General features: G+C 43.3%; 1 protein-coding gene across 7 annotated transcripts; it reads left to right on the top strand.

The window, feature by feature from the left end:
* The first annotated feature begins 85 nt into the window (after positions 1 to 85).
* LOC126996093 (uncharacterized) lies at positions 86 to 23,110 on the top strand. Of its 7 annotated transcripts, none has more exons than XM_050856207.1 (16): positions 86 to 195; positions 4,189 to 4,243; positions 5,608 to 5,731; positions 6,739 to 6,954; positions 9,283 to 12,773; positions 13,054 to 13,151; positions 13,620 to 13,738; positions 14,075 to 14,252; positions 14,589 to 14,780; positions 15,104 to 15,267; positions 15,386 to 15,551; positions 15,938 to 16,135; positions 16,376 to 16,678; positions 16,795 to 17,049; positions 18,630 to 18,734; positions 19,449 to 23,110. In XM_050856207.1, exons 2-16 carry the CDS (start codon positions 4,231 to 4,233, stop codon positions 20,208 to 20,210), a joined length of 6,384 nt encoding a protein of 2,127 aa, XP_050712164.1. In that variant the 5' UTR covers positions 86 to 195; positions 4,189 to 4,230; the 3' UTR covers positions 20,211 to 23,110. The 7 variants fall into 7 exon arrangements, 6 of the variants coding, with proteins under 6 accessions (XP_050712164.1, XP_050712166.1, XP_050712169.1 ...); XR_007750927.1 differs by lacking the exon at positions 19,449 to 23,110 and adding an exon at positions 18,247 to 18,373 and having other exon boundaries at positions 109 to 195; XM_050856209.1 differs by having other exon boundaries at positions 109 to 195; positions 5,608 to 5,665.
* Positions 23,111 to 27,907: the final 4,797 nt, after the last annotated feature.

The following is a 27,907-nucleotide window of genomic DNA, read 5'->3' as shown; positions in this document are numbered from 1 at the left end:
CTACAAAGTGATACAAATTGATAAAGAACACAAAAAAAGCACCAGAAACAAAAAAAAAAAGAAAAAGAAAGGGAACAGTCCGGCACGCGAGACCGTCCCTTCAGCGGCCAACATGGCGTCTGCTGCGACCCTTCTGTCAGCCTCAGGTCGACACATTTTCCCTCCTCGCCACCTCCCTTAGGCCTCTATCCCGCTGTAAGCCATTTTATTCTTACTTACTCTTACCTGGGATTCAGACTATGACACTTAATCTCCTTGCAATCCCCCCTAAGTATGCTAAGTAGGGTGCATGTTTTGGTCTGGGGGACACGCCTTGGTTAGTGTGTGGGTTGAACTAATGGCTAACCTTCCTTTTTCTCTCCTTATTTAGGCATAACATGGGCGGCGAAGGACTCCGGGCTTACATTTCCATTCAGCATGCATTGGTTTCAGTAGTTAATATATTCCCGTGCGTTCCAGGTCGTAATTACACGTTTTCATTTTCTTCAATTATTTTTCTTCAGTAGTTATTATTATTTATCATATATTCCTCTTTACTTGTGTTACTTTACTTATCTTCCTCATTTGTTACTCTATTCATGTTCTCATAGCTCGTAATTACACACATTCCATTTTCTTCTTCAATTGTTATTCTACTCTACCTTATTATTCTACTTACGTATGTTCTTCTTTATTTGTGTTATTCTTATCTTCATCAATTGTTACTCTACTCATGTTCTCATAGCTTGTAATTACACACGAAATCTCACTCCCACGTAAACAATTTTAAAGTTACGTTACGTCATTCCTATTTTGGGTTTCTGCAAGAGTCACCCCAGAACACGAAGGAGACATTGATCCCCGCGGTATTTCAACCATTTTTTCTCGTTCTGTGCTAGATTAGTGTCTTTGGAAGGTGTTATGCAGTGTTCCTGGACCCGATGATGTCATAGGGAACAGCTGGTAGGCGTGGCTCCCCCTGCCTCCCTCCCTCCTTCCCTGGCAGCTTTGTAAAGAGTGAATAGGTTCTTGAAGAGTCTCTCCCATGCCCCAGCCTCTTTCCAAACTCTGAAAGCTTTTTAAGGAGTGCCAATGGCTTTTTTAAAGAGCATGGATGGCTTATAAAGTGTGAATGGCTTTATGAAAAGTCTCTCCCATGCCCCAGCCTCTTTCCATCCTCTGGCAGCTTTATAAGAGTCCCCTATGCTCTAGCTTTTCTCCATCCTGTGGCAGCTGTATAGAGAGTGTGAATGGCTTTATAAAGTGTCTCCCCCATTCCCTAACCTCTCTCCATCCTGGGGCAGCTTTATAAAGAGTGTGAATGGCTTTATAAAGTGTCTCCCACATTCCCTAACCTCTCTCCATCCTGTGGCAACTTTATAAAGAGTATGAATGGCTTTATAAAGTGGTTCCCCCATTCCCTAACCTCTTTCCATCCTCTGGCAGCTTTATAAAAGTGTCTCCCCATGCACTAGACACTCTCCTTCCCATGGCAGCTTTATAAAGATTGTGAATGACATTATAAAGTCTTCCTTATGCTCTAGCCTCCACCCATCCTCTGGAGGTGTGTGAAAGGCGTGTGAAAAGGTGTGTGAAAGGCTTTATAAAGTCTCCTATCCCCAAGCCTCTCTCCATCCTCTGACTGCTTTATAAAGAGTATGAATTGCTTTTTAAAGAGTCTCCCCCATGCTCTAGCCTCTCTCCATCCTCTGGCAGCTTTATAAAGAGTGTGAATGGCTTTATGAAGAGTCCCCCATGCCCTGGGGGCTTCGTGGTGCAGTGGTTAGCACACTCAGCTCACAACCGAGAGAGCCCGGGTTCGATTCCCGGGTGGAGTGGAAAAATTTGGGTGGCTTTTCCGATACCTTATGCCCCTGTCCATCCAACAGTGAATGGGTACCAGGTATTAATCGGGGGTTGTGTCCCGTCTCCTGGGATCTGTTCCCTTCTCCTATAATTCCTTCCCCTTCTGTCTCTTTCTGGCATATGACCACAGATGTTGTGCCAACTAAACGAAACTTTCCAACTTTCCCCCATGCCCTGGTGCCTCACCATCCCCTCTGGCAGCTCTAAAGGGGGAAGGAATTGCTTTATAGGAACTGTGACTGCCTTTATAAAAAGTGTGAATGACGTGGTGAAAATGACATTTAGATACTGTAAGCCTGACAGTTCCCTTGAAGTATTCGAAAGTTCAGAGAGTAAATGATAAAGTCAAGAGGACAGGTAGCTATTGCAAGCATTACAATGCACTTGAAGTATTAAGGGGGTACGCGACACCTGAGGTCATCTAACTAAACTATCTGGGGTATTGCGATGAAACTATGCAGGTAAGTAGGCATCTATGTTGCCTACATTTTGTACGAGCCAGAAAAATGTATGTATACTTATATGGATACTTATACGTATACATGTGTGTATACATGTAGCAACACTTAAAATTACTCAGCACCATTAATACATAACCAAGCACTTTCATTTTTTGGCTGTGAATAGTCTTTAGGTATGCCTAGAGCCCTATGGAAAATATTCTGAAAGTTTCCCATATAGAAAGGCATAATGGTATTTCTTTCTATTAAGTACGTCGAACATCGCGTAAAATTGTGTTTTTTGTCACTTTTTCCTCTTAATACTCCTATTTACTTTACCTTATCAACAATATCTAGTCATAGGTCCCTAGCTACTTGTACAATTAACATTCCCTGAACTTTTCACTTAAATCTGATTGATTTTAGATTTTCTACGATTAAAAAAGACAAAATTTATCGAACGGAGATATGATCAATTAAAAAATATAAGGACCTTTAATTCGGTCCATTTGAACCCGCGCCAGACATGTAAAATTTGCGCTGCGAGGAAAACATTGCTCGGGGATTATTTATAGATGGTATAAGGATGTTTTTAACCCAGTTTTGCAAAATGCTATATTTTGACGAAAACACCCCCCCAGGTGTCGCGTACCCCCTTAAAAGTTCATAAGTAGTAAGATTAAAGAGGACAGCCGATTATTGTAGGCCTGACAGTCCACTTGAACTATTAGAAAGACTAAATAGTAAATTGCAAGGTAAAGATGACAGCCAATCCTTGCAGCTCGATAGTCCATCTAAAAAAAATAAAAAAAATAAAAATAAAATAAAAAAAGAGTACTAAAAGATTTAAAGAGCAAAAAGCAAGTGTGAGTGGACAGCAAAACATTGCTATGAATCTAAATTTTAGATCATGTTACATTATTCAGTTTGGGTTGTTTGGTTAGAAGGCAGAGCAGCACGATGATGTGGTGTAGGTGTTCATCGTTTGATTTGCCGCCCATCAAAGGTTACTGAAGGGTCATTTGCTTTCCACATCATCTTTCTCGCCAATGTACCAATGTACAAATTAGGCTTTTCCTCTGATTATATTTTTAATGTTAATTCATTGTGTATCCAATCAATCATTTACTGTCCATATAATCTTTCTTACTAGCCTGAAATGCATACTCACTCTGACAACCTTTAGTACTACCTTGACTCAGTATACAGTCTATGTGTAATTTGCGGTTTGCTATGTTTTTTTTTTTTTTTTTTTTTTTTTTTCACATGCATTTTGTCATTTCCAAGCTAAAGTAAGAGAAATATGTTTAATTAATATGTCATGGCTTTTTTAGAGGTGCTTTCCCCAACATAATTATAAAGAATGTTAGATTTTGTTTTAAATGTTTGTGTCCTTAACTTTGTAGTTTAGTAGTTGTGATTCATATTTCTTTCTGTTTGGTGATCTTGTTGAAACAAGAATCAGTACTATGCAGTTCTACTTAGTAGGACTGTGTTAGAAATAACAACCCCAGACTGTCTAAACTCTAAACTAACCGAAATAAATAAGAAGTAGTACCGTAACCTGACAAAAATAAACCTGGCCCCACTGAAAAAGTAACCTCTCCCCTTTAAATAGTAGAAGAGATTTTTCCCTGTTTACTGGAAGTGGGTTAGTAGTCATGAGTCAGGAATTGTTCAGAACAGTGCAGTCCCAATATCTAGAGTGGCCTAAGATTCATCTGTTTCCTCAGGGCCTCATCCACTGCTTTATTTGTTGCACTTTGTTGATTATGAATTTTGATCATCCTGCATTGTAACTGCAATTTTTTTGTCCATTTTTCTGCTAGTGTTGTGAGCTTGTACAAAGAGAATTATTGGTCTCTTTGGCTCTGTTCCTAAGCCCTCCAATTCTTCCTTACAGAAGTGATGCTTGTGCTAATCAAGATTATGGCCCAAGCTGTCAATGGACCGACAATGTAAGCTTGATTCTTCCTCAAAGTGCTTATTTCAGTACATTTGTTTTCACATTGACAATGTCCATGGTTAGTCCATTTGCTTATTGACATACCTAGACCCACTTGTACAGTAACTCCATTTGTTTAACATGTACATTTGTCCTTATCTCCACAATACAGCCTGTATCCTGATACTCCACAACAAAAAAATCTTATATGATTTTAATATTCTATGCTGCATTTGATCGGTAAATTAAGATCAAATTAATCTGTTCTTATTGCCAACATGCTATCATTATCTTGGTATTGCATGAATTTATTACTTATTATGTTATTTTCATGTTTCATGCTATGTTTGGCACTGTTTAGGATGCCCACTTCATTCCTCCAATCCCTTAAACTCCTTAGGCATCAGCGAGGTAGTGAACCTCAGAAGCTTGCCTTAGTATATTCCCACACAGGCATCAGGGCAGCAGGTTTTCCTGATTGCACCCTTATTCAGTGACCCATTTCTTGGGCATCCCCAAATAGAGTACAAGTAACCTAGCATCATGCATTTGAGGCCCCTTATACCATGCCACATTTTTTATAATGTTTAAAAACCACCCTCTCTGCTCAAATAACAAAAATAGAATATTATAAACATACTTCTTTCATTAGTCAAAAATCCCTTTTATCTAAGGTTTAGAATATAACAATCTATTGTATGAATTTCTTTATTCTTTTATGTCTAATACCCACCCTTGCTCCAGGAACAAAAACAGAATGTCTGGAGTATCTTTTTCATTATCTAGTGGCCTCCCATTAAGTGAAGTGTGTACAAAAGATAAACCCTGAATATCTTACTATTATGGATGTACCGTATAATTGCATTAGACATGATAACTAGCCTCCATCTCCACTCCACGCTCAGTTTTTGATTCAACTGATTTTTCCCTGTTCTTCCCCATCTTTCTTCCCTGCTCAATGTTCTCCCACCTCTCCCACTTCCTTGCCACTCTTGTTTCTTCCCTTCCATTCCTCCCTTTCCTCCTCCTTTGTCTCCTCCTTTCCCTTTCTCCCCTTCCTCTGATATTTAATCTTGTTTTTCACACATTTTTCCACCCCTCTCCTCCTTTTCCTCAACCCATCTTTCCTTCCCTCCCTTGCCCTAATTCTTTATCTTGTTTTCTCCCTTTTTCCTCTCGTTCGCTCTTCCCTTCCACCCTTTCATCAACCCATCCTTCCTTTCCCCCTTGACCCTTCCTTCCTTACTTTATTTCTTTATCTCCCCATCCTTAACTCCTTTTGCTTTCCTTCCTTCCCTCATTTCCTTCAAATCCTCCTCTTTGCTTCTCTCCTCACCTCTCCCTCTCCTTCCCTTGGCTCCTCCGTCCCCTCCTCAGCGGTAAGACAGCGTACCAGACGTCACCCGCTGCCCTGGTCCTCGTCTCTCAGGCTGAGGTATGAGCGCGAGAAGTTGGAACTTCAAAAAACAGTCACAGAGCAGCTGGTGTCTGATGTATTTGGGTTTGTATAATTTTCAACTTTTTTCACCTAGATTTTTTCTCAGTGTTGCAGCAAGTCCTCCTCTGCAGCTCCCTTTTCTCTATTCTGGTTCCCTGTAGACTGTGCCCAAAGAGGTGTCCCCAGGAATATCTGTTCTGGCTCCTTGAGTTGAGATTGTTTTCCTGGAGATGCTTGTTTGTTGCAGTCTGTGGTACTAACAACAGGAAATAAAAGTGAGGTGTATAGTCAAGGCTACCTGTGTTTTATGATGTAATGCCGAACGTGTCTTTTATTTGTGTAGATGTTGTAGTTTCTTTACATAGCAATTAGTCTTTTTGTCTGTAGAGAAAGAAAAGAGGGCTCAGCTTATTTTTTGCTCTCTAGGCTTAGTAATGTGATCCTGGAGCATGTAAGGTTTGCAAATGAAGCTTCGTCTATATGTTATCAACCATTTTACTGATCTTTACATATATTTGATACTGATATTAATGGGAGCTGGGACTAATGCTCATAGTAATTGTACACATTCCTGTATCTCATTCCAGTAAAGGGAAGACTTGATCATAGTAAAAGTTTTTCAAATCATATTCTTATTTAGGATTCTTACTTTCCTCTCATGCAAGAAGATTGTGTTGTTCTGAGATGTAAGTCCTGGCCACCGTAACATGATACTAACTACTCCTTAACTATGCATGGTCTCATTATCTAGATTTTCCTGGGTTCTCAAAATAGGAATAAAACAGGATGGTTAAGGAGTCAGCTTGGGTATACTTGCCAATTTGTATGCACTTCCAATTAGTCATCTGGAAAAAAAGTTACCCTGAAAAATTGAGATAAAATGTAAAACTAATATTATTGCTAAAATAAAAATGGTTTGGGCATTTAAACTATTTTAAGATTATTTCATTTTCACACTCGAGTTCAGTTTTCCACAGTAACTTTCTTCCTGATATGAGTACTAATTAGATTGGTGCATATGAATTGGGGAGCACACCCTAATTGCCTGTTTCTTGGTCTGCCACCTCCAGCCTGTATGAAAAGTCACTGTTTGTGGACCTGAAACTTGAGGCATCGCGAGGCAACGTTTACTGCCACCAGCTGTTCTTCGCTGCGAGGGTCCCTGCTGTATGGCGTCTGCTGCAGGAGATTGCAAAGTACCAAAACTGTGGACGCAAGCCAGCACGAGATCTCGTCTGCATTCAGCTTCCGGATGTTGAATACAAGGATCTTCAGAAGTTTACACGGCAAGTGCTCTCTGTCTCTTCATCTCCACCTCTTTTCTTTTCCTCTAGTGTAAGTGTTTGTGTAATCCAGCCAGGCTCTTGATCACCATTTTTTGACTTCCAGGGATGCTGAAGTCGATTTTCAGAGGTACTGATAATGGGCTTCAGCCAATGCTGTGAAATATGTTAGGACAGTTTGGCCTCACCTCTGACATCACTGTAGGAGGAATGACTTTTTGCAGCATATACAGTGTATTGACATATTGGTTTAGGATTTGAATAGCGTCTTTGATTTCTTAGGAGAATGGACAAAATCACCAAACTACATTTTTTTTTTTTTTTTTTTTTTTTTTTTTTTTTTTGTTTTTTTTGCTGTAGCAAGTGTATCTGTAATATGAGTGCCAGATGGCCTGAACTTTTCTCTGGGTGTCAAGATGGTGCCAAAATAACGTAAGGAAGCAGCAGTCGGTCCCAATGTGTATATTTATCTGGTGCCAATGTACAGGCTGTTTTTCATTCATAGGATGTAAATCTAGTAGGCAGTGACATTCATCACCTCACCACAAGACTGATATGTATATGCAAACATTCCCATCCTTGTCATAAGCATTAACTTGGCATGTATTAACTGCATCCCTCATCATGCATACAGCAAGTGTTCAGGGTGATTTGCATTTCCTTTGTGATTGTCAGTTTCATTGGATGGCTCCTAAAGCATCTGTCAAACAAACTATCTCACACAAAATATTTCTAAATACTCAACCCATCCTTCCTTTCCCCCTTGACCTTTCCTTCCTTACTTTATTTCTTTATCTCCCCATCCTTAACTCCTTTTCCTTTCCTTCCTTCCCTCATTTCCTCATCCTCATCCTCACGTCCAGAGTGGGTTTATAGCCACCTGCCATGCTATACGTTTGTTATAAACCATTATTTTCACCCTCCCTCTATAATGTGAGTGAACTAAACCCCTTTTTGGCAGTGAAAGTATTGTTGAATGGTCTCTTAAAAATTATACTTTCAACCTCAGCTTCATGGTCTCTAGCTCTATTGGCCCAGGGCAAGGTGGGTGTCCAACAGGGGTCTTGGTTAGGCATCCTTCATCCCGTGGCATGCAGTCTCATTTTCTTTGTGGGGTAGAGGCAGCTGCAACCAATTTGAATTTTCTAATTTCACAATATTATGATTATAAAAAATGTATTTCTAAAGCCTTCCCTATTTACTTTAACAGTACAGTCTTGTAGATATAGGTAGACTGAAACAGACTCAGGGATCAGGCAAATAAAACAATATATACATTGCAATGATGGAGAGCTGGGGAGTTGGCATGATTGCTGTTGTTTCTGTAGGCCTGTCACCTTGGCCTCTGTGGTGACGGGCAGAATGCTTTTGTATTGCTCAGTGGTTGTTATGCTTTTAATTCATCACTTTCTACTTCTTATGTATCAGAAATGACTTTGTGCCAGAAAATACAAAAGATAAAACATAAATAAAGAAATAAGTAACATCAATATTATTCTTAATGGCCAGTTATTGTAAAAATCACAATCTACAACCAAAATTGCCATACTAAATAAAAGAATTCTATAGCTAAAAAATCAACAAAGATGTGGTCACAGGAACATTGTAACATTATTGGACTTTGTCAGACTTTGACATGTGCCCTCATTAAGAAGGGTCTGTAGAGCACTCCATCTTTGTGTCTTCAACTGCTCACACACACAAACCTTGATATCTTAGTTTGTGGCATCATTTTTTTCCATACCTTAATCTATTGTCTTTTTTTTTCTATCTGTGGTTCAGGGCTCACGCCCACCACTCCATGGACGAACTTGAACCATCAGCGTCTCCTCCGGGAACTTTCTGAGTGGCCCAATATCCGGACAGAACAATAGTGAGCATGACTCTGAACAGTGAGCCAGTACTGGTCGCCTAAGCCATACTGCATATGCCTCCCTCACTCATGTTTGCACTGTCCTCCTCACACTGCTGCCTGTGCCTGGGGTGACCCTGAGCGTTATGCAAACACACATAATTCGGGGCAATTGGAACTCACACATCTTGGTGTCAAATGAACCATTGCAGCTTGACTAACATACTAACTGACAACTGCAGCTGTGTCTGTTGCTTGAAAGTATCTTTGCTCACTATTACATTATGAACTAACATTGTTCTGCTTATTGAATCAGTACTTTCACTTTGCCTATTGTGGTTTGAAAAATGTTTGCATGAAACCAAAGGAAAATGAATACCAGTTTGGGGAATTGGGCAATAAAAGGGGATACTGTGATTGTCCTGCACTGTTAAAATTTGCATCACTTTTCTAGACTAACTGGTTAATCTTCCCCACAGGAGTCTTTACAGTGAGGAGAGCAGCCGTGCCTTGGGGGCAGCCTTACGTCGGAAGCTAGAGGGCATCCTTCTGGTGCTTCAGCAGCGGGCACTCCTGCACCGCAGTCAGATTAGGATTGAAAAGTTGAGCTTCGAGGAGGAACAGCGCGTCCAAAGGCTCATCTTGGAGCAGCTTCGTCTTGGGCACCTGAGTCAAAAAAAGGGGAACCTACGGGAGGTGGGCCACCACCCCCCTGGCCATGAAGCCCCACCTCACCGCTGCCTCCACTCTGGCACCCCATCACACACAGACTCTCTTGTCACACCCACAGCTCCAGCACTGAGGGGGAACTCCCCCACCTCTGGATCTGTGAGACCCAAGTCTAGTCAGCGAGTCTCTGCCCAACAGTCGGAGTTGCCGACGCATACGATGAATGTTACCAATCACCCAGTCTCAGGAGTGGCCCAGCGTGGTCCTAAGGAAGGGTCAAGAGGCAGCCGTATCAGAAACTGTAACAGTGTGGAGGACAACCTAGACAATCATGCCGTTCAAACCCAAAATGGCAAGATCCCCAACAAAGGGTCAGCAGCAGTCACCAAGCGTTCGTCTTCCCAGGATGACAACTCTCCAGGTGCCCCGGTGTCCACCCAGGAATCACCAGTGTTTAATGTATGTATGATAAAGGAGCTCCAGACATCCCCCATGCAGGTGAGTGGGGAGTCCTTGCAGGACAGATTGCGAGATCGGAAGGAAACCTCTCCCCACAGTTCCCAAAGGTCTTCTTACTCAGAGACAACTCCAGTAGCAGACTTTGATCAGCCCTGTGGCAGCAAAGCTGTATACTCTAATGGGGATGCAGCCCCATGCCCTCCAGAGAGGGGAGAAGCGAAGGAGGGCCGCCCCTTAAGATATGGTGCCATGTTCACCACGAAGGAGAATGCCTTCCGTCACCAGGCAGATGTTCTCTCCCGTCAGGAGCAGCAGCAGCAGGCTGGCCCCTCCTTTGCACTGGCAAGGCATTGCCTGCCACATAAGAGCCAGTCTTTTGGAGCAGAATCTCTAGACAGTGCAGAACTGGACAACACAAGTGCCAGCAACAGTGGCAGTGAACACCGACTCAGCAATCTCCACGAAACTTCCAGCCTCGAGGTGGAGTTGCCCAGTAGTCATGATGATAACTCTAGCAGTCATGGATCAGAGGACAGCCCAGTGGCTGCTGGGCAGAAGTGGCAGCCAGAGAATCCTGAGGGGAAACATCTTCCTGATGGTGGGCCAGAAAGAAACAGTAACTGGCTAAGAGAGCAGGATCGGGACGGGAAGGCTCCAGCTCTACCTCAGGAGCCTATAAGGCCCTTGGTCAGAGCCAGAACGTTTGAGGTTCTTGAAGGGGCAGTAGATGGCTCCCCATGTGAGCCCCGGCCAGAACCCCGAAGTCGTGCAAGTAGAGGTCTCAAGCATGAACTCTCTGAGCACTCTGCAAGCTGTGCCGCCACCAACTCCCCCAAGAGGAACAGGGCGGGCCAAGGCAGTGGTGGCCGGGAGAGGAAGGCATCCGTAGAGAGTGTCTCCTTTCAAGATGGTACAGAAGACCCAGAGAGGTTGAGGGAGTTGGAACGCAAAAAGGGCTCCCTAATCTTTGAGCACAACTTCCAGACCTATTCCAACATCCCTTCCACCAACATGATGACGGCCAGCATGATGACTGCCAGCCTCAGCTCTGAGAGTGGCAGCGTGGGTATGACTGGGTCCCTCTACAGCAGCATGGTAGACAGTGCCCTGTTGGGAAGTATCCACTCATTGGGAGCACTGGAGGCCAGCTCTGCTGACCCTGTCCCTCGCCCAGCTTCCGTTGCTCTTCCAGTGATGCACCCGACTGATGACTCTGGCATGGAGGCCGCCCACCCATCAAGGCACCCCTTCCCAAGGTCTGAGAGGAGCACAGAGCTCATGGAGATACAACAGAAGATCACAGAGAGGGAGGAGGCCACTCGGTCACCCTCCCCTGACTCCCTTAGCATGGATATGGCTGCCCAGAGAGGTGCAGAATCTGCCTCAAAGACTGGAGTCAGCCAGCTGGAGGGCAGCACGACCAGTAACAAAGAGGAGATGGATAATGAAGAGAAGGAGCGTGATGAGCAGGAGACAGAGAGCAAACCTGTTGATGGTGCCAGTGCTGCAGCAGGTAGCAGTACTGAACACAAGGTGGAGAGGAGAGAAATGCCTATTGATGAGGCATTTGGCTCCAAGACCTTCACTGGGAGTCCCAGGCATAGCCGGGACCTCTCAGAGAACACCCCTATTATCTCGGGGGGCTCCACTCTCAAGCGAGAAAAGGATGCTGCTGGTGAAAGGAAGTCTGCAGCCAAGTGTGAGCGTCAGGTGAGCATTGGTTCAGTGAAAGATGTGGACTCTATTCCACTAGTGTTTGGCTACATTGGCCCACAGGATGAGGAAGAGGGTGCTGAAGGCCAGGCCAAGGGAGAGGATGCTGGTGAGACAGGGAAAGACAAAGATGAAGAAAAGCACCAGAGCATATTCCCCATGTTTATTGATTTCAAAGACATTCCCAGCCCGGCTGAGGAGCCCAAGCCAGCTGAAAAAGAGGCTGCTACCAAGCCTAAGGGCCCTTCCTCTGCTGTGTACATGTACATTGAGGCTGACTCTCCCTCACCAAAGATACGGAGAAAACGCAGGTCAGAAAGTGATGGTGGTGCCATGACCAGACCCAGTGAAGCTCAGGCACAGGAGTTTACTTCCCTCCCACCTGTGTTAACAGCAACACCAGATGTTAATAGGACGGAGAATGCCACCAAGAAAGTGTTGGAGAAGAAGAGGGAAGATCGTGAAAGGGTGAGAGAGGAAAACAAGGAAGGTAGGGAAGGGAAAGAAGGCAAGGAGGGTAAAGAGAAGAAGGGCTTTTTCATGTTCATTGAGGCAGAGTCATCATCGAAGTCAGGTTCCCCGAAGACCAAGAGGCGGCCAGTGGCTCCACCCGCCAAGAAGCGTCCTGAGGGAGCCATGACACGCTCGGCTCCCAGTGACTCCATCCTCTTCTCATCACCTGATTCCAGTCGACTCATGACCAAGTCTGTGATTGGCCGCGAGGAGTTCATATCCCAGCCACCGGCCCGGAAAAATGTGAGCCTCAACGACAAGATCAACGAGTCATCAGGGAGGGACGGCTTTGTGTCTGGCATCCCACGACCTATCCACACCCTCAAGGCAGCTAAAGGCTCTTCCAGGGCAAGCAAGGTGAGATCAGTTGGCCAAAAGGCAGACTTGACCACCCGGAAACGCGACACCTCAGCCACCAGGACCAAGGAGGAGCACACCACCTCTGAGGCGCATGACCTTGCTACCTCAAGAGACATTTCTTTGTCAGAGCTCGGCCCAACTCAGAGTTCTTCCTCAGAGGAGACAACAGCACCTAGCAAGATGCCCGAGGCTGTGGAGGCAGAGGATGCAGTATCAGATGTGAGCAGCCTCCTGAGCAGCCTGGATCGCTCAAACAGTGAGTGCTGGGGATGTGTTGTTGTTGTAGTCATTGCTAGGGCTCTTTGTTCTGTTGAGTTTCTTAATTATATTTTCTCAGTTAGACCACAGGAAATTTAAAAGAATTCCTATGTTAAAAATCCCAGGAGGGACTTCAGCATGCCAGTAGCCCTTAGTTATGGTACTGTAGTTTGTATTTAGATCACAAATCTCATCTTGCATAATCTTTTGCTGAGACAGGTTACTTATCTCACTGCCTCCCCCTCAATACAAACTCATCCACACCCTTTGCCTTCCAGACCCCTCAGATCAAGGCAGTTCCGAGCACAAGTCCAAGCTGGGAGAGGACTTGCTGCGGATGTTTCTGAATGAGGTCAACACTGATGTCACCATTCAGGTAAGTTAAATGACGTCCACAGGCTTCAAGAATTACCTGCTGTATTTGGTCTGTGCATATAATTCAGTTTCAGGTAAAAGTGGAACATTCTTCAGGTGGGCGCATTTTCCACGATGACATGAGGGTCTCCTGACCACGACCAAAGACATTCATCCATGTCAACAGCATGCTTGCCACTTTTATTCTTTTTTTTTATTATTTCCAACCTCTCTAGTGACATAATAGTGTATTGATGCGTAGCTTTGAGTGTCTGAGTATCAGCCAAGGTGCAGGATTACAAAAGAATATAATCAGACAAAAGTATGAAGAGCAATCAGACAATGACGAAAAAACTAAGAACTTTTTCAGTTAAATTGAGATGTGTACACACCTAATAGGCTTGATATACTAGTCAGGAAGAGAGGTGTGAAAAAAAAACCTATTGTTAGTGAAACCCATTAATATGAGAACTTCTTTTTCACCTCTCAGATTGGAGAGAAGCGCATCCGTGCCCACAAATGCATCTTGGCCTCGAGGTGCGTGTACTTTGCTGCCATGCTCTCAGGGCACTGGGTGGAGAGTGCCGGCAATGTCATCAAGCTCCAGGGGTATGTATCTGCTGATTTGATTTGATGTGTGTTGGCTGGGATGAAATTGAGAGGGTCTGTATGGCAATTTGATATTTCTTGTTAGGTCATAAAAAGATCAGTTATTTATGTTCATATATATATTATAAATCTTATGGCAAAGAATTTATAATGAAAGATTCACTTCGAATTTCTTGCATTTTCATTTTTCTGACACTTTGTCATCATTTAAGATGTGTCTATCCATGTGCTGTCCAACTTAGTAATACAAGAGTTAATTAGTATCTTCCTCCTTGCATCCCTTACACTGGTCTGTCCCCTTTACTGTGATAAAAAAAGTATACACTCTGTCTCAAGGTTTTCAGCTGAGGCTGTCCAGGTGGCCCTGAAGCACATCTACAGTGGCACCAGCACAGTCCCTGAGGGGGTAAGGGTTGGGGAGCTGGCGGCCCTGGCTGACATGCTGGCTCTTGACGGCCTGAAGGATGTGATCATGCTCCACCTCAAAGCCAAAATGTGCCACTATTTCCACAAGGTGAGGAAAGTATGTTACCAGGATGAACCAGATAAGCACAAAACAGTAGAGGGACAAAGTATTGTTTGAGGATCTTGACCAAAAGAATCCAGAATGTTGTGTCTTATGCCAGCCAGAATAGACTGAACATCTAGTAGCACTACACCCCATCTAGCAGTACCAGACATTTCTAAATATAGAAGTAAGATGTGTCAGTCAGAGTGCAGTAATTCAGAGTAAAGAATATTAAATGTTAGGTACTGGAATTGTTGCATATAACATCAAAAGAATTTATAAGCATGCATAGCTTTATTAAGTGAATGGTAAGATTAAGTGGTGACACACATTCCTCCTCAGCCGTGCTCAGGGTGTCTGGAGGGGGTGTTGGACGTGCTTCCCATTGCCGGGGCATACTGCCTGGATGAGCTGTACCACCGGTGCCTGCGCTGGGTGGCCAAACACTTTGTTGTTGTCCTGCCCACCAGGAACTATGCTGCTCTGCCCCCGGAGGTGCAGGACAGGTGCCTTAAACAGCTGCTGGATGACATGGTGAGCATTCTTCCTTGCAGACCTGAGGCCAGTAGAGTTTTCTTGAAGGGTAGTGTTTATGGCTCCAGCCTGTTAATGCCACTGAAATCAGGGTTAATGTTTATGGTTTTCAGCCCTTAGACTACCTAGAAATTGTCAGCTAACAATGGCAGGACCTGAACTCAAGACCCTTCACTCACCACATTTGTGCATTGGCCACTTAGTCACTGCCTCAGCCCAGTTGACAGTCCATCCACCTTATTCCCCTGACACCTTGTTCTCCCTGGGAACTCCTCTTGAGGGGTTAGAACTAGTTCAGTTGATATTTTTGCTTTGTGCTGCAGAGTGTGAGCAACGTGCTGGAGACTGCCTTGGGATGTGAGAGAGTGCTGTCCTCTCTGCCGATGGTGCGCTGGGCCCAGCCAGTGTTTGACTCGGCTGCTCAGCTCCTTGAGTCGGCAACAAGCTTCATTGCTGCCAACATGAGTGGAGTGTTGGCCTCAGACAGGTATGGAAAGAGAGGGATGAAGTGGTTTAGGAATATTTATACATCACAACCAACAAGAGCAACATTTATGGGCTTCATCACTGAATGGCAAACCTCTTCCCTACTCCCTCTCTAACAGGTTCTTGGCACTGGGCCATGACAGTGGGTGGAGCATAGAGAGCCTGCAGGACACAATGAGGGTGGCTTGTGAGCTGATCCGACCCGACCAGGCTGTGTTGTCTCATCTCCAGCTCACTCAGCTCATAGAGGAGAGCCAAGAAGAGGGGGCTCCAGAGATGTCAGAGGTAAGGAATTGGCATCATGCCTCTGTAGGAAGCACTTAGGAGCCAAGCAATGAGTAAACATCAACAGCTGGTCTCTCCTTGTTTATATGCAAGGAACAAATACTACTACCACTACTAATATTAATACATGTACTAATATTAATACTTTCTCATCTGAAGTAATTTTCATCCTCTGATTTTTTAAGGATGTTGGACTATTGAATATTGTCAAAATAAAGTACGATTATTAAACTCTCATTAAACATTATTTAATTTTCATACATCGCTCTATTTTCCATAATATCTTTTTTCCTGATGAGTATGAATTGGAATGGTGTATATGAATTGCCAAACACAGCCTCACCACCCTCATCCTCCCTGACGGTACCCTATTTTCATTGCTCCAGACATACCTGACCTTCCTGGAGACCCTGCTGAACCAGGTGGAAAAGTTCATGGTCCACAATGCAAATCGAGTGGCCGTGTGTCGGAAATGGCCACTGCTCGCACCATCCATACAGCGACGCATCAAGGACGCCGCGCTGGTGGTGGTGGAGTTCTCACGGCCCATTGGACCTCGCCCCAAGCTTTCCTCTGCCAACAGGGTACTTGTGCCTTCATGATGTGTTCCTGTATAAATAAATTAGTAGCAAAGTGCAAGAAAAACCCAGAGCATTATTGGCACTTGAGTAAGGATTTATCAATCTGCACTACCATTGTGATCTACTTTTTATTTTTCCATATTTATTGTTACAGTGCTTGCAGGACTACTGAGCAGCCATAATGATTATGAAAATAATGTTTACACTGTATTTCCTCTGCCTCATGTGTCTTGTTTCATCCAGAGAGTGCGGGGGTCAAGCAGCGACGGCAGCCGGACTCCCGGTCGGCCAGGTGACCACAGGTTAATGCGCAGTGCCAGTGCCACCGCTGTCCCCAGCTCTCAGCGGCCAGGGACCAGGCGAACCCCAGTGGGTGGCCAGGACCCGGGCCGTTGCCACACTCCCCCAGCCAGCGGGCCCCGTCCACGCACCCACACCCCACCACCCACCCGGGCCTCCACCCTTCGTGCACAGGCCAGGCAGGTGGCCATCCAGAGATCCCAGTCAGCACGCACAGTGGCTGAACGGCCCAGAAGGGCACGACCTGTGAGTACTGTTGTCAGCATTCATCATGACAAGTTGTCATGGAATGGAAAATATGCAGAGAGGCACAGTGACTGTCCTTTTTAAATTGTGTGATATGATCATCTCCTTTCTTCCAGGGTAATGACACCTCGACAGATGAGGAGACCCAGTCCACCACCAAGAGGACCATTCCCACAGGGGGCTTCACCCGGGGAGCCACCTTCACCCGTTCCCTGTCCCGGACTGAGCCCTCCTCCACCCGCCCCCTCCCCCACACCCCCACCAAGGCAACAGGACCCTCATCCTCCTCACGACCCCGCACCCCAGGATCCTCAGAGGGCTCCCAGCTGCCTCGGAGAACCTCTGCCTCACAGCGCACACCCAGCCACACTGTGAGTATCCATCAAGGCCACTTTTTCCACAGGAAGCCAGTCTCTCACTCCACAGATGGAGGACTGATTGGTCAACACAGTGTTCCTGCCCTGGGTTTCTGTAGCTTGTTTTTTGTTCTTGATGAGACTTTTTATTTTTATTAGACACGGCTAATGCTTGCACCATAAGGAAGGTGAGTCAGGCCCTCATGCTGTGGTCAGCACTGTTTTCTTATAATTTTTTGCCATACCATGTCCAAACAAACTGGCAGCCTTGATGCCTGGCATATGCTGCTTTCCTAAACTGGCTTTGTGCAAAAGCATTGTCTGCTTCTGTTTGAAAGCTTCAAGACAAGCTTCTGCTTAAGCTCTTTGGCTTTTTAACAGAGGCTTGCAGTTCAGTTAAAATATTTTCACAGATTAGTTAACACTTTCCTGAAGAGAAGAGGATGTATATGCACAAATTTTAAGGGAAATAGATACTTCATATCCTCAGACCCTTGCCAGGAAGAAAGTGCTATACAAGCAGCAATGGATAGTGTTGTGGGGCCATGGTGGGCAATACTATTCCCATGTCCAGTCTGTACCTCCACTGTACATCTGATCTAGTGTTTGTGAATGTCCAGGGATTTCCTCTGGTGTCATTTCTGGTAGTTTAGTTGTAAAAAGTATCCCTACTCAACAGAAAGGACCTTGTACATTTACTATAGTGTTGATTCATGTTATCTCTCTTCCAACATAAATATATAGATTGATAATTGTGAGAATTTTTTACTAAATTTTTATGAGTATTTGAGCATGCATTTGCCATCCTACTCTTCATCACATGTGTAAATGACTTATAAGCCATTGCATGACCAAGGAGAATAAATTGTTATGTGTGCATTTACTGATAATCCTTTTCTTCACATCCTCACTTCCCTCTTCTTACTCATTTTTCCCTTGTCTCCTTTTACAGTCTTGTCTAATTACTTCGATTTTTCTTGTGTGATTTTATTACCTATTTCATCCTCCTCCCCACTTATTTTTCCTTGGTCTTTTTTACTGTCACATACTTGTCATGATCTGATTTCTTTTTATTGTGTATTTTATCACTCATCTGTTTTTATTCCTTAATCTCTTATTCTCCTCCCTTTTTTTAATGTCCTTTTATTTATTTATACCCTTATCTATACTTCTTTATGTTTATCCCTCCCTTCCTCTCTCCTCATCTCACAGGTTGTATAAATATTCCTCTGCCACTTAATCCTCCATGCAAGTCCTGTGCTAGAGAGGGTGTAGCCTCCTGTTTGCATGCACCACTCCACTAAGTATCACAAGGAAAACATTACCCTGGAAAATTGAGGTGAGGCATGAAAATAAAGTTTTGTCAGTATAAAGTTTAAAAATCTAACTTTATTTTGACAATATTTCAGTTGCTTAGCCTGATCTACGTTTTCCATGGTAGTACATTTCCTGATATGAGTACACTTTGGAAGGGTGCATACATATGGGTGGATATACCCTTATAGAGACTGTGCTATGCCTTTGTTTCTGTTCCCCTGACAAGGAATCCTTGGCCTGTGAGTAACAGTCTGCACTTCTGCCTCCCCTCCCCCTAGACCACAGGGAGCTCTGCCTCAGAGGATGAAATACCCCACAGAAAGTCCAGCCACACCCCAAGAAGCCAAAGTCTGACTCCAGTGCACAAGGGAGGCGACACAAAGGTTTGGAGTGTGGCTGTTGTGTGGAGTGGATGCTGGTGGTGCTGAGGGTCCTTTGTCTATCATTTATGTGAGACTTTCTGCTGTGGGGAAGTGTCTTTGTCTTGCCAAGTGTTACATGTTGATTCTTTTTCTTTTCTATGTCTTGTGAGAATTTTTATATTGTTTTATGTCTGTATTTGAAGGGAAGGATGTTGTATGAAATGCCTACAAACTATCATTTTGTAAAACTCTTTTAGTGCTTCAATAGAAATGCATCATACATTTACTTCTCCTTTTTAAACTACTTTTTATGATGGTAAGTAATGTCCCAAATGTTTACTGATTTATACTTTTATTCTTTTTATGTGTACAGAAATTTTTTATTTTAGTAGGATGTCACTTTTGGTGTGTATGTGTGTGCGTGCGTGTGTGCATTTTGGCAGCTAATTGACTGAATGTACTGAGAGGGAGTGCCAGGACAGAGAAAATTGGAGCTGCTTCTGCTTAAGTCATCCTCTTTGAAGTAGTTCCTGTAAGGGGCAGACCATCAGAGATATAGATAGATGGATCAATACGTTTTGGCACTGTTTAATTTATGTGCCGGAGCTCTGTTATCCAAATATTTTTTCCCTTAATATATGAGTGCTAATCAGAATACAAATTGGCAGACACACCCAATCCACATGTGCACACCATCTTGTACCCATGTGAGTAACTGGACCAATGCTCCCACAGCTTGGCCGCACCCCATCAGTGGAGACCAGATGCCGCACGCCCACACAGCTGCAGCATCGGGCAGAGCTCCGCGGCAGCACCAACAACCTCAGCAGGTCGGCAAGCAGCACCACCACCAACAATCTCAGCAAAACAGGAGGAGGAGGAGGCAGCAACAACCTCAGCAGGACAGGAGGAGGAGGAGGAGGCAGCACCAATAATCTCAGCAGGTCAGCAAGCAGCACCACCACCAACAACCTCAGCAAGACAGGAGGGGGAGGTAGCACGAACAACCTCAGCAGAGTGGGAGGAGGAGGAGGCAGCACCAACAATCTCAGCAGGTCAGGAGGAGGCACCAACAGCCTCAGCAGATCAGCAGGAAGCTCCACCCTTCAGGAGAACAGACTGACCCCCAGCAACCAGTCAGAAGGTAACACCCATGCCCCGAGGACCCCAAGAGACCCTCGGAAACAAATAGACGTCAAGAATGGAAACATAGCACGGCCCAGAGTGGCAGCTCAGGGCCGCAGGTGCATGCGTTCACCCATGAGGGACCAGGGGCGTGCAGCTGGGCTTGGGGCAGGGAGAGGATCCAGCCCCACCTCCTCCCTCCACCTCTCCTCTGAGGGAAGAAGTCGATCCTCCAGTGTGACGAGCAGGCCAGGAGGAGCCACAGGAGTGACCACTAACTTCAATGCCACCCCTCCTGCTGTGGGCAGCCGCTCAAACACCTTCTGTAAGGAGGACAACACTAATGCCACCAGGAAGACTCCTCTATCGTAATCCCTTCCCCTGCCTCCTCCTCTTTCTCTCCCTGCCACCCTTCAGCATTATTTCCAGCTTTACATTTTGTTCCTTGTTTTGGTTCCAAAGATGTTGAAAAGTCCATTTATCTTTTTTTCTGACAGGAAGGCAAATGCTATCATAATTCCTTTCTTGACTTCTCTATCCCCATTCAGCTTTGTAGTTTTACCTTTTCACTTATGTTGTTCCTCATTTTGGCTTCAAAGTGATGAATGGGTCCATTTCCCTCTTTATTTTTGACAGTAAGATAATTTTGCTTTCTATTTATGCTTGTGTTTCTTATTCCTTATTTTCACAGGTCTCCCAGTTAGCAAGCCAGTATTAGTAGTCTCCGTGCCATGTGATTTATTGACTATTCCATGTCTGTTTCTGTTCTCTAGCCTAGACTCGTCCATGTGTTTCTCTTCAATCATGTTGTAATCTGCCTCATATAGTTTTATTATATATATATTAATATATTTATACATTTTCACACCCATATTTCTCTGTTTTGATTTTTAATTTAGTTTTATAAAGTAATATATTCTATAACCCAATTATCTTCCGAAATAGGGGGTGATGTAGATGACAGTATTCTAGAGCATTTTATACTTCTGTGTGATAAGTTAATGCATTCTTATTTATTACAGGAGGCCAAAGCTCTCACCTCATTCTACTATATCTTATATTACAAGTTATAAAGGCTTCAGAGCCATAGGAAGGACTGGCATGAATAGATTACTTTTTCAGTCAGGATTATTTCCAGCTCAGAAACAGCTGCATGAAAGCTGCTCTAATGTGCCATAGCAGTGTCAGTGCTAAGCAATATATAAGCATCGAGAAATACACAGTGTAATGCAATATTTGGCTATGCCAGTGCAGGCTTGCATATCAGCCGCAGGTATGAATTGTCAGCCTCTAGTCAGTCACTGTAGCTGAGCTTAAGTGAGAAGCTGTAACTGAGAGATGACTTACTTAGTGCCATAACATGCATATAACTAGTGGCCATGCTCCCAGCTCTTTGGAGTCGCAGATTTTTAGTAATAAATACGAAGTATAATTTTACATGTTACCTAGACTAGATTCCAGTGGCTTTACTATGGTAGACATGTTTTAAGTACAGACTAAGATAGGCTGTATGTGGATGTATGTGACTAGTATTAGCTTAGACGTGATATTAGAGGAATTATATTTGACTGATGGGATACCAAGACCTTAAAAGAGAAAGGCAAGTTGTAAAAGCCTAAACACATGGTAGGCTCAGCTGTGTTGGGAAGAGAGGGAGGAGCATACATACTCAGAGTCAGAAGAGAGTGAGAAGAGTAGGATAAGAGGCAGCTGTGCAGTGTTTACAGGGGACAGTTGAAGGGAGAGGGATGCTGGGATAGTGTGTGTTTGAGGTCTCCATAGTTTCCCAAGATACTGAATGTGATGAATACTTGTGTGATTTGGATTATCAGCTAATGTATGCTGATGGAGAGACATCTATTATACACACAACTAACACCATGCCATGATGAACTAATTTTTTAATGCTGCATGCAGGAAAACCATTGTAAATGGTGCTTTGCATTCATATTCATAGCTGCTGTGTACCAAAGATATCGCTCTCATCTACTGATTCTTTGCTGCAATGATTGCTTTTCTGATATCTGTGATATTTCTATGTAAGTATTTATATTAGTTATAAATAGATTTGCATGTGCACAAAGGTTTTATTTTTTTTATCTTCAGTTGAATCTTGTAGATGTGTGTACATATGTCTAATCAAAGTCAGTTATTTTGTTTGAGCAATAATTCTTTTAATTTTGTGTTGACAGAAAGTTTGGCAGAGACAGTTAGAGATGATCCAATATTTTGAAGTTTTTGTACATACTATTGGTACAAAGCATGTGTTCCCAGGTACATACATAAGCTAATATGTGATTTTTGTATAAAAAATTCCACCCCGGTTTCAAAGTTACCCATTATTTTAAGAACAACTTTGCCTTGATAAAGAATATGTGAATCTTTTACCTTGAATGACTCAGAGGACAACAAATTGATATCTTACGTCTTCTGTATATACTGATGCTCTCTGAGAACAAAGTGTGAGGTATGGCATTTGATTTTTATGTCATTTTTGTATTTGACTTATGCTCTTTCTGTGGAGTATTCAAGTGCCAAGGCAACACATGACTTCAGAAGAAGGATTTAAGTGTCTGAAGTATTTATTACTTTAAGCTTCTTTAAGGTGATGATTAGTAGTATTTTTTCCATGGAATGCCAAAAGCCTTGGAGTTATCTGATTATCAAAAGGCTGGCAGTATTTTTTCTAAGCCTCAGTTACTATTGTTTAAGGCTACTATTACTACCATGTACTACTACTTACTAACCTGGCTTACAGTTCCATGACTATGACTATAACATGTGCCTCATTATGATCTGAACTTTAATATTATTTTTATAATATTTTGCCAGAATATGCCATTTTAAGTTTATAATTACTTTGAGTCTGCCTAGTACATGATTCAAAGTTTGTTACAAAGAAACAGATCATCCATATTAGATGATCATAAACAGGTGTTAAGACATATTCCTGTTATCTCTTGCATTACAATTTTCATGATTTTCAGTTTGTAAAAAGTAGTTCTGGCAAAGCTATTTCCTTCAACAAATTATTAAGTTTATACAAAATTTTCAAGATAATTGACTGTAATGGTTAAGATGTGCTAAAACCCTTCATTTTGATGAATATTCATGTGACTCATTCCAATCAGTGTCATTATTTTGGCTGCCAAGACTTGTATGTTGTGTTTAGTCTCTCGCTAGTCCGGTGTGAGCGTGTGTGAAGGAGTGAAAGTCAACTATAACAAACATCAGTACTTTAACAAGACTATAAAATAAAAGCTCTTATTTCATCCTGAACTCTCTCAAAACATTTCCCTGGAGTTGTTCATAAGTTTTAGTATACCTTTAAGTCAAATGTCCTAGTCAAAAGCTTGCTGATTTATAAGAGGAGAACCACATTGAAATTAAGTGTTTAAACTTTAATTTTTTATCCTCAGTCCACTTATGAAATAAAAATGGATCCATCATTCCTCCAACAAAATTTATTTTGATTTGAAATAATAAGACTACAAATTGGTAAATAATGGACAGCTAACTATTGGAACATGTTAAATTGGCCCATATTCAGCTTGGTTCTCCAATGAAATATATAGTATTGTATGTGATTATATGTTGAAAATAATTGTTATATATGCAAAGAAAGTGGTTGATCTAAAGGAAAGCACACAATTCAAACAAAAAATCCTTGCCACTAACTAGACTGTCAGACTTGGTAACAAATTTGTTCAAAATACAGGAAAGTAGAGGGGCCAATTAAGAGAAGGATGGGAATGAGTGTAGTTACAACGTAGAAGTGATGGGTTAGAGTAGATAAACAAGGGTAGAGGAGAGGGTGGCATGGGACACTGAGTAGTAGTACTAGGACATTCAGGGTAAGTAGAATGGGGCACGCGGGCAGCATGAGCATTCTAACCCCCTCCACCCCTCTCCACCTCACCCCCCTCCCCTTCCTAAAACATCACATCAAATACAGAACAAACTTAAATCAAACATGATTTAATGCTAAACTATCTATATCTATCTTCACTTAACTCCCTTGATGTATTATTCTTTGACAACAATGATGAGTCAATACAATGCTCTCTCTCTCTCTCTCTCTCTCTCTCTCTCTCTCTCTCTCTCTCTCTCTCCATTCCTCAAAGACCGTGCGGTTTTCCCTCCCCAGTAAGACGAAAGCGACCAAACCACAAAGAAAACAGACCCCCATCGCCTCACACCCTCGCCCCGTTTTCTTCCCCTTCGGACGCGCCTCAGTCAGCTGGGTTTCGTCACGGCGGCAAGAGGGTAAAAAGTGACGCTGTTTTCGTTAGTAAGGTTCAAATTGGATTAGATTTCAGGCACCACCCACCCCACTGGACCCCCTGGCAATGTGGGTCACGGGGCCGGGGGGTCAGGGGGGGTAGGTCACGAGAGAGAGAGGCAGGGTCATTAGAACCACTTTGGGAAGGAGAAGGATGGGTATAAACATGGCCACAACTCAGTGCACCATTTAGCAGCCATACAGGGCGTCTTTATCTCCTGTCTAGCATAAATTGATACCCCATTAACCAAACCTCTAAGCGCTTTCTCCCGCCCAACGTGTAAATAGACGTGTCCCATTTCTTCCAGGTCAATGGCGGTGTCTTGTCCTTGTGGTTGTAGAATGGTAATGGGAAAATTATTGTTATTAATACTTATTGTCTCACTTAGACCCTCAGGAGCTGGCATGCATCTATTTTCCTTCTTTATTTTGTCAACATACAGCCCACGGTACACATCTCGATGACTCGATCCTGGACATTGTTTGGCAGACGGGCGGTTCATTTCAGAGTGGGGGATATAATGCTCTTTCACGTGATTATTGATTGATAGTTTATTGTTGCAAGTAAACAACAAAGGAGAAGGGAGGAGCATGCCATCCCAACCATCAGGCAGTACAGAGTGTGATTGATTATACAACTAAGGATACATGTGGAAGTAGCACCAGGAAACTAAAAAGATAGAGTGGTAGGGGACAAGTGTGTGAAGATATGTTCAATTCACTGGAAAACAACTACGGATCGAAGCACTGAAGCCCAATAATTCAGTAATACAATAAAGGGTAATATACATGAACCTCCTAACGGGAGGAACTCGGCCCCCTTGACCCCCCTCTTGTCCACGTTTCGTCGCATTGGTTAACTATATATACGCCGCCTGAAGTCGCGCGGGCTCTCACGTATTACATGGGTATTTTTACACTTGTTTTGATCTCTACTGTATTTGTGTAAAGTAAATTTTAGCTGTAATGAACAACCAAGGAGGCTAAGTTGTTTCAAATATTATCCGGTTACTATTTTAGCGACAGTAAATAAAGTACGTAGCCTACTGTATCTTCGGGAGGCGGCTCTTATAGTTTATAAAAAGTTCGTAACTAATTTGTATTTTAGGTTATTTTAGGGGTGATAAATTACTATTTTGGCGGCAGTTAGTTACGGTTTGTTAGAGTGAGGTGGAATTGCTAGTTTATAAAAAAGTCCTTCATCAGCATTTTTTTTTTTTTTTTTTTTGCGTCGCCGCGTCGGTATCCGGTAGGTTACGTTGCTCAAAATCTAATTATATGATTAGACTTTGACGTTGCTTTGACGGCGAAGCTGCCCTTAGCTAATTTTAGGGTAAAATTTTACAATATCGGGGCCAAGGCCGAACAGAGTACGCCGCAGTTTGTCATTCGTCCCCAGTAGAGTCTGTAGACCTACGTAACAGGCATAGCACAGCGCGCAGATCTAAGCAGGATTTAATTTTAGAGTTTTGCTAATAAATTGTCTACCTTAATTTTATTCGATAAATTAGCTTCATAGCTTATGTAGATGTTCAACGAAAACCATTATTTCCAAATGTAAAAATATATCATTTAAAAAAAAAAAAAGAATAGTCAGTGGGCCGTTTTACAAGTCGAATCCGAAAAGTTTCGGGTCCCTGCAGTTTGTGATGAATAACTCTGTAGTGACCCGAAACTTCACGGATTCGACTTGTAATACGGCCCCAAAACTGACCTCTGATGGGACCCGAAACTTAACGGATTCGACTTGTAATACGGCCCCAAAACTGACCTCTGATGGGACCCGAAACTTAACGGATTCGACTTGTAATACGGCCCCAAAACTGACCTCTGATGGGACCCGAAACTTCACGGATTCGACATGTAATACGGCCCCAAAACTGACCTCTGATGGGACCCGAAACTTCGATCACTGATTCGACATGTAATACGGCCCCAAAACTGACCTCTGATGGGACCCGAAACTTCGATCACGGATTCGACATGTAATGCGGCCCTATATCTCATACTCGGGAATTGTGGGCTAGTCAGTCAAACAGCCTCGCATCTTTCTCTTAAGAGCAACGGCGACGAAGCTGAAAGGGAATGGGGACCCCTCCTTGAAAAGAATGCGTAGTGGCCCAAATGGATCATATCTAATTTTTCTCATATAGAAAAAGTCAAAGGAGGGCTTGGAGGCCCTTTTCATAATAATCAGATGTTGGTGGGGGGCCTTCAGTGAGCCCAAACCCGAGGCCATACTCTCTCTCTCTCTCTCTCTCCCCTTACTGTTATGTATAGGTTAAAGTATTATATATTCCATAGTGTTTAATGTTAAGTAAAAGCCTTATACTTTTATTCTATGAGATATTTGTTTTAATACTTCTGGAACAATCACTGTGCTGCTTATGATCATGCAGTGTGTGTGTGTGTGTGTGTGTGTGTGTGTGTGTGTGTCCTAGAAGAATCATAATCCATCTTCTCCCGAGCTCTCAGCCATCAACATTATCATTATCATTAGCCATGCGGACGTGTGTGTGAGTGATGATCTCGAGTGTTTGTGTGTGTGTGTGTGTGTGTGTGTGTGTGTGTGTGTGTGTCCTAGAATCATAATCCATCTTCACACGAGCCATCAACGTTATCATTAGCCACGGTCTTGGGGTGGGATCATTAACCGTGTGGGGAGAGAGAGAGAGAGAGAGAGAGAGAGAGAGAGAGAGAGAGAGAGAGAGAGAGAGAGAGAGAGGCATGGTATGAATAGAAATAAAAAAAGAAAAGGAAAAGAGGGGTAGTAATGTCATGATATGAAGAGAAACTAAAAGAAACGGTGAAATTGAAAAGAAAAACGAGAGAGAGAGAGAGAGAGAGAGAGAGAGAGAGAGAGAGAGTTACACGAGGTCACCACCTAATGTCTAAGTACACAAGGAGAATGGAAGGAAAAGGGATGGAGAGGGGAGGGGAGGGAGGGAATTGTAAGGAGAGGGAGGATGTGAAAAAAGAAACATAATAGAGGGAGACAGGGAAATAATAGCGAAGAGAGAGAGAGAGAGAGAGAGAGAGAGAGAGAGAGAGAGAGAGAGAGAGAGAGAGAGAGAGAGAGAGAGAGAGAGAGGTTAGCACACGTGTTTGCAATTAAGAGAGAGAGAGAGAGGTGGGGAGGAGGAGGAGATGGAGAAATTGAAGGGAAATCGAGAGAAGAAGGAACCGAATAAAAATAAGTATACAAATGAACTAGAAAGGAGAAAAGAAAACAATAAATGAAAGAGGAGCAAAATCAAGACGTAGAAGGAGGTATTAGAATGAAGAGTAAGGAAGGAAATGATAGCATGAGAAAAAAAAGGAGAAAGGATATAAGGGCAGGAGATGGGAAGAAGAGGAGAGCGAAGAAGGAGAGGAAGGAAGGAGGGATGAGTGGCTGGCGAAAGATGAAGTGAGGAAGAGAGAGAGAGAAAAAAGAACATGTTAAAAGGGTCTTGAGATTAAATGAAAGGGACTCGAAAACAAACCGGAAGAATGAAAGGACGTGTTGACTGCCCTCTCTCTCTCTCTCTCTCTCTCTCTCTCTCTCTCTCTGTGGGTGGGTAATTTGAATACGGGAAAGGAAGGTGAGGGAGGGCGAGGCAAGACTTTTAACATGGCTGACCACGCCCTCTCTTCATTTCTGGAGGAGGGGAAGGAGGAGGAGGTGAGAAAAAATCGAAGAGGAAAATGCAAAGAAGGTCGTCCATGGAGAAACGGGTTTTAAAATATTCAGGAGCATGCAATGAGGATGATTGAGAGGGATAAGAAGTGGAGGAGGAAGAAGACA

This window comes from Eriocheir sinensis, chromosome 9, assembly GCF_024679095.1.
Source record: "Eriocheir sinensis breed Jianghai 21 chromosome 9, ASM2467909v1, whole genome shotgun sequence".
Lineage (NCBI taxonomy): Eukaryota > Metazoa > Arthropoda > Malacostraca > Decapoda > Varunidae > Eriocheir > Eriocheir sinensis.
The sequence above is the reverse complement of the archived record's forward strand: the minus strand, read 5'-3'. Positions and strand labels throughout refer to the sequence as shown.